General features: G+C 44.5%; 1 protein-coding gene across 21 annotated transcripts in view; it reads left to right on the forward strand.

Moving 5' to 3' along the window:
* The window catches only part of AFDN (afadin, adherens junction formation factor), a 205,062-nt gene that overhangs the window by 92,434 nt on the left and 98,745 nt on the right, over window positions 1-13,883 (forward strand). For 17 of the 21 annotated variants that reach the window (XM_029049191.2, XM_029049203.2, XM_029049210.2 and 14 more), the window contains exons 7-9: window positions 3,175-3,286; window positions 6,491-6,658; window positions 13,652-13,696. In XM_029049191.2, the coding sequence (XP_028905024.1) occupies window positions 3,175-3,286; window positions 6,491-6,658; window positions 13,652-13,696 (325 nt within the window). The remainder of the gene's footprint in view (window positions 1-3,174; window positions 3,287-6,490; window positions 6,659-13,651; window positions 13,697-13,883) is intronic. The other 4 variants (XM_029049199.2, XM_029049209.2, XM_029049202.2 and 1 more) reach the window with 1 other exon arrangement.

The following is a 13,883-nucleotide window of genomic DNA, read 5'->3' on the forward strand; positions in this document are numbered from 1 at the left end:
AGTAAGCGCTCAATAAATACTATTGAATGAATGAACCCTACTCTGTCCAGTCGTTCAGTCAATCATTCGTATTTACTGAGCCCTTACTCTCTGGTCAGAGTACTCTACTAAGTGCTTGAAAGTCCAGGGTAACAGAGTCGGTAGATTCATTCCCTGCCCACCACGAGCTTACAGTCGAGAGGAGGAGACAGATAATAAATAAATTATGGATATGTACATAAGTGAGTCTGCGGGAGCGATGAATTAAAGGGTGGGCAACGCAGAAGGGGAAGGAGAAGAGGAAATGTGGGCTTAGTCGGGGAAGACCTCGTGGAGGAGAGATGTGCCTCCCATAAGGTTTTGAAGGTAAGGAGAGGGAAAGTCTGTCAGATATGAAGAGGGAGGGCATGCCAGGCCAGAGGTAGGCCATAGGTGAGAGGTCAGTGGCGAGATAGATGAGATCGAGGTACAGTGAGGAGGTTGGCATTAGAGAAGCAAAGTATGTGGTCTGGGTTGTAGTAGGAAAGCAGCGAGGTAAGGTAAGAGGGGGCAAGGTGATGGAGTCCTTTAAAGCTGACGGTAAGGAGTTTCCATTTAATGTGGAGGTGGATGGGCTAGAGTGGGAGGTTTTTAAGGTGTGGGGACTGAACGGTGTTGTAGAATAATGATCCGGGCAGCAGAGTCAAATATGGACTGGAGTGGGGTGAGACAGGAGGCAGTGAGGTCAGCAAGGAGATTGATGCAGTAATCCAGGTGGGCTAGGATAAAGTGCCTGTATTAACACGGTAGCTGTTGGTTGGAGAGGAAAGGGCGGATTTTAGCGACGTTGCGAAAGTTGTACCGATAGGATTTGGAGACAGGTTGAATGAGAGAGATGAGTCAAAGATAACGCCAAGTTTACGGGCTTGTGAGAGAGGGAGGTTGATGTTGTTTACAGTGATGGGAATGTCAAGGGGAAGATAGGGTTTGGTGGGAAGAGGAGGAGTTCTGTTTCGGACATGTGCAGTTTGAGGTGTCGATGGGACATCCAAGTAGAGATATCCTGAAGGCAGGAGGAAATACAGCTTTAGAGAAGGAGAGTGATCAGGGCTGGAGATGTAGATTTGGGAATCATCCGCATAGAGATGGTAATTGAAGTCACGGGAGCAAATGCGTTGTCCCAGGGAGAGGGTGTAGATGGAGAATAGAAGGGGACCCAGAACTGAGACTTGTCTATGTGTTTGGTCACTTCATTTAAGCAAGAAGAGGCACATAGAAAAGTAGCCAAAGTTTTCTTAGGAATGGAGCAGCCTGTTTATGATTAGTTTAAAAATTGGGGTGCCTTTGGTTTACAAACCATGAAGGGTGTCAGGGAGAATGCGTTGTCAAGAGACCCCTGTCCGCTCTGGGTGGAACCAATTGCAACTTGAATGAAGTAAATTCAGGACACGGAAACACTTCTTCACAAGTGTGAGCATGTCACGTTGCCCAAACTTGCTTCCACAGACAACAGACAAGGGTTGGAGCAAGTTTTCAGAGGGGAAGAATCCATTCTACTTTCTAAGGCTCATCACTGACACTGAGTATGCTACCAACCTGTGCTAGTTTGCCCATTAGACTGTAAACTCCATATGGGCAGGACCTGCCAATATCTACCGACACTGTTGTCCTCTCCTAAGCATTTAAGTAGTGCTCTGCACACAGTAAGCGCCCGGTAAGCAGCATGGCATAGTGCCTAGAGTCTGGGCCTAAGAGTCGGAAGGTCATGGGTTTTAATCTTGACTCCACCTCTTGTCTTGACGTTGGGCAAGTTACTTCACTTCTCTATGCCTTGGTTACCTCATCTGTAAAATGGGGATTGACACTGTGAGCCCCACGCGGGACAGGGACTATTTCTAACCCGATTTGCTTGTATCCCTCCCGACGCTTAGTACAAGTCTGTCAACTATTTTGTTTTGTTTTGATGTCGGCCTCCCTTCTTAGACTGTGAGCCTGTTGTTGGGTAGGGATTGTCTCTATTGCCAAATTGTACTTTCCAAGCGCTTAGTACAGTGCTGTGCACACAGTATAAATACGACTGAATGAATAAATGAATGAATACAATACCTGGCATGTAGTAAGTGCTAAACAAATGCCACTATTATTTTTATTGTTGTTATTACATACCATTGATTGATTGCTGGTTGCATCTAAAGCAGGATCAGAGACAACTAGCTCCCGCAGCCAACGGGGCAGTCTTTTGGGGAAAAACTTATGCTACGCTGAAGTCAATCAGTTGGGTTGCGTCTGGCCGTTGACTCTGGTCGCGGATAAGGAAGAGTCGTGATGTTTTTAACTGGAACGTGAATATTCTGGAGACGAGAGTTCAGGAGGAAAGATGAATCAATCAGTGGCATTTATTGAGCCCTTACTAGGTACAGAGCACCCTATTAAGGACTTGGGAAAGTACGGTGTAGCAGAATTCATTGCAACATTCAGAAAGCAGGTGAAAATCAATGGTTAGAGATCACCAGATGTCAGGTTTGCAAGAAATGTAGAGAGAGAAGGTGATTTGAGTCCTTTAAGCTCAAAGCCGGGTTCTAATCCCGGCTCTGCCACTGATCGGCTGTGTGACTTTGGGCAAGTCACTTGACTTCTCTGTGCCTCAGTTACCTCATCTGTAAAATGGGGATTAAGACTGGGAGCCCCACGTCGGACAACCTGATACCCTTGTACCTACCCCAGTGCTTAGAACAGTGCTCAGAACAGTGCTCGGCACTTAGTAAGGACTTAAATACTAGCATTATTATTATTATGCAGATGAGTTGAGTAAGGTCACAAGATCAGGCCCCCCTGGTGGATGGATAAAGTGGAGAAGAGCCAACCAGGTGTCCTGAGACGGATCCACGTGTTCAAAGGTCATTGGAAGTTCAAGAAAAATTAGGATTAGGAAGAGGCAGTTAAATTTAGCCAAAAAGAGACTCTAGTGAAAGCAGTCTAAACTGTAAGCTTGGTCTGGACAGGGAGCGTATCTGTTAATTCTCTTGCATTGTACTTTCCCAATGCTTAGCACAATACTCTGGGCACATAGTAAGTGCTCAATAAATACCTTTGACTGATAGAATGGAAGGAGCAAAATAGAAATTCTAAGGAAGCAAGGATATAAATTCTCAGTTCTTTCTGAAGATGTCACCTAGTATATTTGCAAGTTTTCATAGTTATTTTTCCCTCCCTTAGGTAATGCTGCCTCCTGGAGCTCAACATTCTGATGAAAAAGGTGCTAAGGAGATTACTCTTGAAGATGACGAATGCCCTCTTCAGATCTTCAGGGATTGGCCAACTGACAAAGGTGACATTGGTGTGGTTTTTGCCATCTACTGTTCAATTCAGTCATTTGAACGGGGTCCTCGCCTTATTAAATTTCTCCTTTCCCATGAAGGACTGCACTTAAATCAGGGTCTTCCAATCATTCCATTGATGACACTTCACAGATCATCAGATAGCGTCTCATGAGGAGCAGCGAGAAGCAGCATGGCTTAATGGAAAGAGCACGGGCTTGGGAGTCAGAGGTCGTGGGTTCTAATCCCCGCTCTGCCACTTGTCAGCTGTGTGGCTTTGGGCAAGTCGCTTAACTTCTCTGTGCCTCAGTCTCCTCATCTGTAAAATGGGGGTGAAGACTGTGAGTCCTCATGGGACAACCTGATTACCCTGTGTCTACTCCAGCCCTTGCAACAGTGCTTGGCACGTAGTAAGCACTCAACAAATACCATTATTGTTATTATTATCAGACCCCACATGCCGCTTTCTCAACCAGTCCCCATCATCCAACCTCTTCCTCGTTGGCCAACCTGAGATATGTGCCCTGATTTACCTTCCCATCAACCCAGAAGGGCAAGCAAGTGGGGAAAGGCGGCAAGGCCTGAAAGAGCAGTGGCTTTCTTGGTTAAGCTCTAGTGCCTCTTACCTTGAAGATCTCTCAAGTGGACAATTTTCCTCTCTCGTCATTTAGGATAACTGATGCTGCTTCACGTTCTCCCGTGGCGGATCCCTGGGGCTAATAGTTTCCCCTCGTGCTTTTGAGAGAGCGACAAGTAATTGAGAGGGAGAAAGCAAGGTTATAGCGTTGATTTGCAACTGGTGCTGTGTGATGGCCGGCACAGACACAGACTATGCAAAGTATTTCATTCAGTTTTACTCGAAGTATGCGTAGGCTGGAGCTAGACCAATAACTCCTTGCAAGATTGTAAACTCCTCTCCCAAGCACTTGATAGTGCAGTGCTCTGCACACTGAGTGCTTAATAAATGCGATTGATTGATTGATTGATTGATTGATTGGAACTCCCGAAGTTGTATTTGTCTTCTCTGCCCGGAGAGCCAGTGGAGATATGAACCTGCAAAAATGGGTGTCCCATCAGATTTGGATTAGCCACTCTTTTGTAAGAGCGGTAAAAAGTCTTGTTCCCGGAGAATCTGTCAGTCTGTAGAAGTCGCTTCTAATTCCACGTTATTTTGGGTGAACCAGACAGGCCGATGAAGCCTCTGATAGCAAACCAGAAATTCGGGGCCCTTCCTCTTGTGCCCCGCCCACCATGCACGGCCTGGTCTCGTCTGTAGACTCGGCCGCACCCACGTACCGCCCGTCGACAAAGGGAACCGGCCCTATTAGCGATGGCCAGGGGCGCGTGTGTCCCTGTCCCGATTTGCTTTACCCTTTCCCCATCCAGGGGTAAAATCGTGTATCCTCCAGCGGGCTGTGCCTGGGTCCTTGCAGAGTGAACCCTGCAGGAAAAATGTCTAAGTAGTTGGAATTCGGGAGGTACATTGAAGAGTTGTTTAAATTAATTCCCGTGCTATTTTTAGAGAGCTGGGTTTTTAATTAAAAATAGTATTTGGTGGGAGTAGCCAAGCCAGGATCCCCGATCCAACGTTTTCAGGCAAAGGCTGAGAGGGGACATGGTTGAAATGGACACCAGGGATCTGATCAGTGTGAAGAAGCAGCATGGTGTAGTGGATAGAGCACCGGCCTGGGAGTTAGAAGGTCATGGGTTCTAATCCCACCTCCGCTGCTTGTCTGCTGTGTGTCCTGGGGCAAGTCCTTTCACTTCTCTGAGTCTCAGTTCCCTCATCTGTAAAATGAGGATTAAGACTCTGAGCCCCGTATGGGACAAGGGATTGTGTCCAACCCGATTTGCTTTTGTCTGCCCCAGCGCTTAGGACAATACCTGGCACATAGTAAATGCTTAACAAATGCCATTCTTATGATGATGATGATTATTATTATCATTATTATTATTGCTCCCCAAATCTCATGGCCAGGGAACAGCCACCGAATCTGGAAAACAGGCACAGGACAGGCAGAAGGAAACACATTTTCAAGTAGCGATTGGTGAGAGTAAATAATCGTAACATGTGTTGAGCTCCGATTTGGGGCCGTGCAATGTACTAAGCATTTGGGAAGTATAAAATAACAAAGTGACACGTTCTCTGCCCACGTGGAGCTTACACTCGGTCCATCACAGAAAGGGTGTGGGAAGAAAAACAGATTAAAGAAGCGTTTGACCAAATGAGAAGATTAAGATGGTGATGCCCTTGATGTTTGATATCAAGGGGGGCAATTGAGGAGGGTAGCCCTCACACACTGTTGTTCTAAGGTCTTTAATTCCCCTTTGGAAACTGAGTCTTGTAACCATTATTCTGAGCCCATATGCCTTGCTTACGTTCTTGTGTCGCTAATGGCTTCAATCAGAATACTAACTGAGCACCCACTGGGCACAATGCCTTCTACTAAGCAATTGGGAGAGCACTGGATAGAATAATAATAATTTATGGTATTTGTTAAGTGCTTACTTTGTGCCAGGCACAGTACGAAGCTGTGGGATGGATACAAGCAAATCCGGTTGGACATAGTCCCTGTCCCTTACAGAGCTCAGAGCCCTATTTTACAGATGAGGTAACTGAAGCCCAGGAAAGTGAAGTGACTTGCCTAAGGTCACACAGCAGACAAATAGCGGAGCCAGGATTAGAACCCATGACCTTCTGACTCCCAGGCCTGTACGCAAGCCACTATACCGTGCTGGGGCCTGGGAGTCAGAAGGACTTGTGTTCTAATCCTGGCTCTGCCACTTGTCTGCTTGGGCAGTTGGGCACTTGTGACTTGGACGAGAGACTTCTTTGGGCCTCAGTTATCTCATCTGTAAAATGGGAGTTAAGACTGTGAGACCCATGTGGGATATAGACCAAGCGCTTAACCGCTATTAAAAGAAAATACGGTCCAAGCTCTAAAAGAGCTTCTAATCAGATCTTACTAATGTTCTGATTGTAAATATTTTATTATTGTTCTCTCATAACTGTCACTGGCAAATAGTAAATGTTATCCAAATTTCCAGCCTATTCCACAGGGGATATTTTAAGTGCATTTGAAAGCCGTGATAATCAGTGTCCCGGCGATAAACCGCAGTTCTCCGCTTTCCAGCAGTTCATCCTCTTCCACGGTAATTTTGAACATCCATTTTGATTTTCGCCTTAGAGATCACTTACGATGGTTTGTTTTCAGGAATTTTAGTTTTCCAGTTGAAGAGGCGCCCACCCGATTACGTCCCAAAGAAATCGAAGAAACAATCCGATGGAAAACCACTAAAGGGGAAAGAAAGGGCTGATGGATCTCCTTATGGTTCTTCGCTTCCTCCGGAGAAACTACCTTATTTAGTAGAATTAAGCCCAGGTAAGAGGGGCGGTTCAGATCAACTTATACATTATAAATAGCATGGTACATGAGAGCTGCATTTGTACCGTGGACTTTTCTTTCTATAGACTTTCTATTGACTTGATAGTTATATATTTAATTGAGAGGTCAGAACTCGAAGGTTACACTGCTGACAAGGAGGTGCTTAAAGTATGCAAGAGTGTGATTTAGTGTGATATGTCATTTGTTAAAAAAACAAAACAAAACACTAAAGTTTGAGATTTGGTCAGCGTTTTGTAGAAAGAACACATTTTTCTGTTTTATAAATAATAAATAATGAAAATATTTTTTTACTTAAGATGAGCTGTATGGAAAAATTAATATTTGCAAGAGTTGGGGCCTAATAGCCACATTATGGCTCCCTACAGTTTTGTTTTGACTTTTTTTTGTCCAGAACAAACTGACTAAAAATGATCTAGTTCTCAGAAATGACTGGAAAGTATTTAGAGAAGTAAATCAAGCTAAATAGACTTCTCCTCATTTAAAGCAAATTTACTAACGGTATTAGAAATGCCTGGAATTTCTTTTATTTTCATTTGTAAGTGATCATTTTTTTTTTCAGTGGCATAGAAGACATCCAAATTCAAGAAATAGGGTTTTGCTACTCCACCCCGCCCCTGCCCTGTGCCATTAGAATGGTTATTTTTATGTCCAATTTCAAACTTTATATCTCCTCAGCTTCGACCCAAACTGGCCTCTTTTGAGGTACTTGCCCTGAGCGTCCATGGGCGGGCACACGGACGCTGACAGGACGTGGGGCGAAAACTTTGATAGCCATAATTGGGAATGGGGTAGAAAAGGTTCAAGAGGGCCGGGGCGAGGAGGGGACGCACGAGGGGAAGCCGGGGAGAGAAATTACCTGATCGCCAGGTGGAATCGGGTTGGTCGATAGTTTTTTTTGAGCTCTTGCCTTGTGTGGATAACTGTACTACTTAGTAGGCACAATTTCTGCCCTCAGAGAGCTTACAGCTTTAACAGGGAAGGTGAGCACAAAATAATCATCTGGTAGAAGAGATAAGAAAAGTGGAGGGGGAGATGAGTAAATGTTTAAATAGGGTATGTAAATCAGTCTGTATGGAAGCGGTTGCAAGTGCCTTGTGAGTGTAATTGATGTTGAAATGCTAAGGTGGGAATTGGTTGGGAGGCTGTGAGGAGAAGAAAAATTAATTGGGGAAGGTCTCCAGGAAGATGGGTGACTTAAGAAGGGCTTGAAAGATGGGGACCCCTTCAATTAGTATTTGAAGGAGGAGTTCCAGGCAGGAGAAACCCTCTCATCCTCTCCACGTCCTCCCAAGCCATGTGTAACAGTGCTCCTGAGAGAAAATTGTTGATTTGTAATTTGGGGTCCAGTTTTCAGGCATCAACTGTGTCATAAATCCAAGAACTGCCTGGTTTAACTAAACAATTTACCCTTTATGTAGTTAAAGCCAGGTTACTCAATCTGCTTTGTTCTTGGTCTTCTGTTTTCAAAACCAAATTATTTACTATGCCACTCGTTGCCAAAGTCAGAAAACTTAAAATCAGAATTTAGTATGATGTAAATTCTAATTACTTGCTGTCTTTTGCCATGAGGCTAGCATAATTACTAAGACTACCCTGAAGCAAGCTAGAAGTTCAAGTAGGTTATGCCTGCACTCTCTTATTTGACTGGCTATTGCTCTGATTATTTTATGGCAATACAGAATATCATAGCCTTGTTCATACTTTTCAATAATTTATGAGAATTAAGCTCATGGCGGTGGTCCTAAGAAGTTAATTTGGTACTGTGTCCCCAAGAACAAAGCATTTTGAGTTTCTTTTTAATTTTAAATTGCATTTTAATTGGGGTAACGTCCCCCTTTCCTATCTTTTTCCCCTTCCGACATCCTTGTTTTCTGGTCAGTTCTTTGATGAGTAATGTAATTTTACATTATTTAGAAGCACATCTCTCGGTTGATTATTCTGTGTTTTTTGTTTGGTAAGATCATTTCTTTGACTTTTTATCTGGAGGGCTCAGGAGGATATTTGTTACAAAAGCGTGTAAGTGTGGCCTTGGAGCCAGAAAGACGTGGGTTGTAATCCCGGCTCCACCACTTGACTGCTGGGTGACCGTAGGCAAGTCATTTTAACTTCTCTGGGCCTCAGCTTCTTCATCTGCAAAATGGGGGTTAATAATTAATAATTATGGTATCTGTTAAGTGCTTACTATGTGCCAGGCACTGTACTAAATGCTGGAAAGGCGGCATGCTCCGTGTGGGACAGGGACTGTGTCTGACCTCGTTATCTTGTATCTACCCAGTGCTTACAACAGTGTCTGGCACTTAGTAAGTGCTTAAGAGATACTATTTTAAAAAATAATACTTCTGTGTATGAGCAAAACAGTGTTCTAGCAGTGACAAAGAAAATAGGGCAATGTGGTATATGTCACTTGAGTTACATTTTCTCTGAATGACCTTCAAAGTAGTGATGTAAAATTATATACAAGTTTGGAGGTGTGTCCTAACTATGGGGAAGAGTTATTTTGTTTGTTTATCTGGTATTTGTTAAGCATTTAATATGTGCCAGGCACTGTACTAAGTACTGGGGTAGATTCAAGTTAATCAGGTTGGACACAGTCGCTATCCCACATGGGGTTCACAATCTTTATTCCCCATTTTACAGATGAGGTAACCGAGGCACAGAGAAGTTAAGTGGCTTGTCCAGGGTCACACAGCAGACAGGTGGCGGAGCTGAGTTTAGAACCCAGGTCCTTCAGACTCCCAAGCCTGTGCTCTATCCACTAGACCATGCTGCTTCTCAATGGATATTTCCTGTCCATTTCTTAGGGCTAATCTGTCATGACAAATTGTAAATATAGGTCATGCGTTTTCTGTCTCTCTCTCTGGCTCTTAAACAAACACATACGCACACATACACATATCCATCGTGATTAGATTACTGTTTCAGCTTCCTTAATGTGCTTTGTGTCTCTAGCCCTCACCCACCACCCCCCTCTACGGTCACCTTCTTAAAGCATCACTCAGCACATATCTCTCCACTTGCCAGTAAACCTCAAATGATCCCCTTTCCCTCCAACATCAAACACAAAGTCCTCCCTGTTGACTTCAGGGCTCTCCACCTGTTCTCTCATTTGACCTGTAATTTTACATGATAATAATAGTGATACTTTTAAAGCACTTAATATGTGTTAAGCACTGGGGTAGCTACAAGATCACCATGTCAGATACAGTTCCTGCCCTACGTGGGACTCACAATCTAAATTAAAAGGGAGAACAGGGGTTGAAACCCATATTATAGATAAGGAAACTGAGGCACAGAAGAGTGAAGTGACTTGCCCAAAATCACACAGCAGGCAAGTGGCAGAGCTGGGATTAGAACTCTGGTCCTCTGACTCTCAAGCCCGTGCTTTTTCTCCTATACCATCCTGCTCCTTGTTACGGGGGCAGACTCAAGCAAGTCATGTAATCCATCTGTGCCTCAGTTCCCTCATCTGCAAATGAGGTGTTATCCAGCTCTCTGAACTGTTAGATTGTGAGCCTTGTTGGGGACGGGATTAGGTCTGATCTGATTAATATGTTTTCCCCAGTGCGTAGGACATAGTGTTTAAGAAATTTCCATATTTAGTATTGATTGAACATACTCCCCTGCCTCCATTCTTTGTTCCTGCCAAATTCAACTGCTAGTATACTAATTTTCATATTTTTCAGCTCGCTCTCAACCACCCTGCTCCATTCCGCTTGCCCAGACTGTGCCCCTGCCCTGGGACACCCACCTCCCCTCCCTCATCCCCCAAACCTGCCAGACCACAGCCTTCCCCATCCTCACAGCTCTCCTAAAACCCTCCCTCCTTCCAGTAGCCTTCTTTGAATAATTCACAGTTGACATTAACCTCTTTGGAAGTAGTTTGCATCTTGTGAGATTGCGATTTTCTAATCCACGCGTGCGGCACTCCGCTCCTTGGATCGCGGCACGCCTCTCCCCATTCTCTCAAAGCCTCCAGTGGTTGTCCATCCCTCTCAGCCAAGAGCAGAAACTCTTGGCTGTTGAATTTAAGGCATGCAGTCAACTCCCCACCCCGAACCTCCCTCCCCCTCCAACACACACTTATCCTCGCTCTCCTCCCACACCCCACTTTGCACGCTTTGTTCCTCTCAAACCCACCGAATCTCTGTGCACAGTTGTCGTGTCTCCGCCACTGCTCACACCTTCCGCCCTAGCTGGAACTCCGTCCTCCTTCAAATCTGACAGTCTCCTGCTCTCCCCGTCTTCAAAGGCCTTCTGAGGTCACAGTGCTTCCAAGAGGCCTTCCTGCAATACTTATAATCTCTCCACTTTATCTCCCACAGCTTCCACTTCAGCCTTTCCTTGCCAGTTCCACACTTCATTTAACACAAAATCTGTAGCAGTTAGTCAATCAGTTGTATTTATTGAGTACTTACCGTGTGCAGAGCACTGTACTAAGTGCTTGGGAGAGTACAATATAACAGAGTTGGTAGACACATTCCCTGCCCATCACAGACTTTTTATCTTTTTATATTATATGTATATTAGACATTATATTTTACATTAGTATATTTTACATTGTGTGGCTCAGTGGAAAAGAGCCTGGGCTTTGGAGTCCGAGGTCATGAGTTCGACTCCCGGCTCTGCCCCTTGTCAGCTGTGTGACTGTGGGCAAGTCACTTAACTTCTCTGTGCCTCCGTTACCACATCTGTAAAATGGGGATTGACTGTGAGCCTCGCTTGAGACAACCTGATTACCCTGTATCTACCCCAGGGCTTAGAATAGTGCTCTGCACATAGTAAGCGCTTAACAAATACCAACATTATTATTATATTTTGGAAGTACTGCCCTTATTTGTAATTTATTTTTGTCTGTATTTTCTATTAGGCTGTAAGCTTCTTGAGATCAGTTATCTCGTCTTGATTCTTTTGAACTCTCCCAAGTACTTAATGCAGTGCTCCACACAAGAAGGCAGTCAGTCCATTTTACCGATTCACCTACTGGATTAGGGGGAGGGTATTTTTCAGAAAATGATTTGCCAACTTCCAAGTATCTTTTGCAAAATCAATCAACCAGTGGTAATTAATTGAGCGATTACTGTGAGCAGTGTACTGTACTTTGGAGAGAAGAGTTCAGTAGAGGTGATACGAAAAGTCCTCGCCCCCCAAAGGTTTTACGCCCTAGAGGGGAGACGGATATTACGAGAGAGGAAATGGGAGAATACAAGACTACATACAAAAATTCTGTGGGGTGGGTGTTTGGGAGAATATCTAGTACATAAGGGGAACAGGTTCAAGTACATAAGTGTTAGAGAAGGGAAAGCTAGCAGATGAAATAAGAGCTTAATTGGGGACGGATCTTGAAGGCGATCTGATTTTTAGGATGACTTTTTTATTTGGAGAGAGCGGTGGTCTGTCGGAGGCCAAGGGAGATACCAAATCCAGGCAAGGTTGCGGGTCAGGGTACTGAGGCGAGATTGACGAGATGAAGGTACTGTTGAGTAGGTTGGCATTAGAGAAGCTAGGTCTGCGGCCTAGGTTGAAGGAGGAGATCAGCGAACTAAGGTAGCAGGGGGGAGAACTGAATGAGCGTCTTAAAGCCATTTATTTTAATGCTGTGAATTTTTATTTCTGAATTTTTCATTTAATCTTAATTCGTAATTCATTCCTATTATTCTGTTTGGCCTGAGCCCTTAGAACAGCGTTAGGCAACTACTAAACACTTAAATGTTGTAAAAAAACCCAAAAAACTCAGTTCATCTCAGTGGAAGCAGCATAGCGATAGAGCACGGGTCTGGGAGTCAGAAGGTTATGGGTTCTAACCCCACTCCGTCATTCATCCTTGACCTTGGGCAGATCACTTCACTTCTCTGTGCCTCACCTCCTCTGTAAAATGGGGATTGAGACTGAGCCCCACGTGGGACAGGGACCCGATTTGCCTGTATCTACCCCAACGCTTAGTACAGTGCCCGACACATAGTAAGCTCTTAAATATTATTATTATTATCATTATTATTATTAATGGAGGACTATGTAGTTGCCTGTTACAAAGGCCCTCCTCAGCTTTCCCCTGGAGGTTGAGATGGGAGAGAAGAGGTTAGTTGGAAGCTGACCTCCTTGAGTTTCAGGCTCATGGGACTTGTCCAGCAGAGCCAACTCTGCCGCTCCGATTCCTCTGAAACGTCTCCGAGTGCCACCAGCTCGGGAGGAAATTCGCACACAGACCTCTGGAGACCTGGACTATCAGGGGAGGAATCCTACTCTCTGAACAGCTTGTTGCCTCGTTGCTTCCAGCAAGGAATGCCTTTTTTTATAATCTGTTTGGTCAAAGTAAGTTAGATTCTGTTAATCCTGCTGCTGCTGCTACTGCTGCTACTGCTGCTGCTGCATTTGATTTTGTTCTCGTGTCACCGCTGGTTTCTTTTGATTACCGTATGTGGTCTGTCGGTTGCAAAGTGAACTCATCTGAGGTTCTTGTGTGTATCTACAATAAGGATTTCTGGGTTTTATGGCAGGTATTATGTACCTCTCTGTGCTTTGAGCGTAAACCTCGATCATAAAACCATTCTTTGTTTGAGGCGAATTTGCTTTATTTGTTCAATGAAGGAACTCACCAGACAGCCTGGGAGTTGAGTTGGCAGCTCTCGTGTGAAGTGAACTAACCCGCTTTTTCCTTTTGCTTGGTGACTGACCTGTCATCTCAATATTTCCTTTAACAGCTTGCCTGTCAGCTTCTAAAACAGTAATAAAAACAAATGATTCATTCACTTGCTCGACAGCTTCACTGTCTTGTGCAACCCAGTTTTGAAAGCTGACGTGGTAAAACGCACCTTTTCTTCCTTTGAGATGGAATTTCGGGCGTTCTCTCACTGCAATTTCACCCTTTCCCTATCTTTTCTTTTCCTTCCCTCTTCCGCATGATCTGCATGGTTATCTGTCCTGTCGATGCTGCCTTCCACCTGGGTCCTGTGCATGTGCTTCTAACCCCAGGGAGAAGGAATCACTTTGCCTACTACAGCTATCACACTTACGAAGGTAATGCTATGTTTAATTTTGATTTTATTTGAAGTTTACGGGTCAAAAAGAATCTGTCGAGCCAGAGAGGCCAGGTCGATCCTTGGGATGCCAATCTCCGGGGAGTTGCTCTACTCTAGAGTGGAATAGGCCATGGAGTCAGAACCCAGAATCTATTAATGATGGCATTTATTGAGCGCTTACAGTG

The sequence above is a fragment of the Ornithorhynchus anatinus genome, chromosome 21, assembly GCF_004115215.2.
Source record: "Ornithorhynchus anatinus isolate Pmale09 chromosome 21, mOrnAna1.pri.v4, whole genome shotgun sequence".
NCBI lineage: Eukaryota > Metazoa > Chordata > Mammalia > Monotremata > Ornithorhynchidae > Ornithorhynchus > Ornithorhynchus anatinus.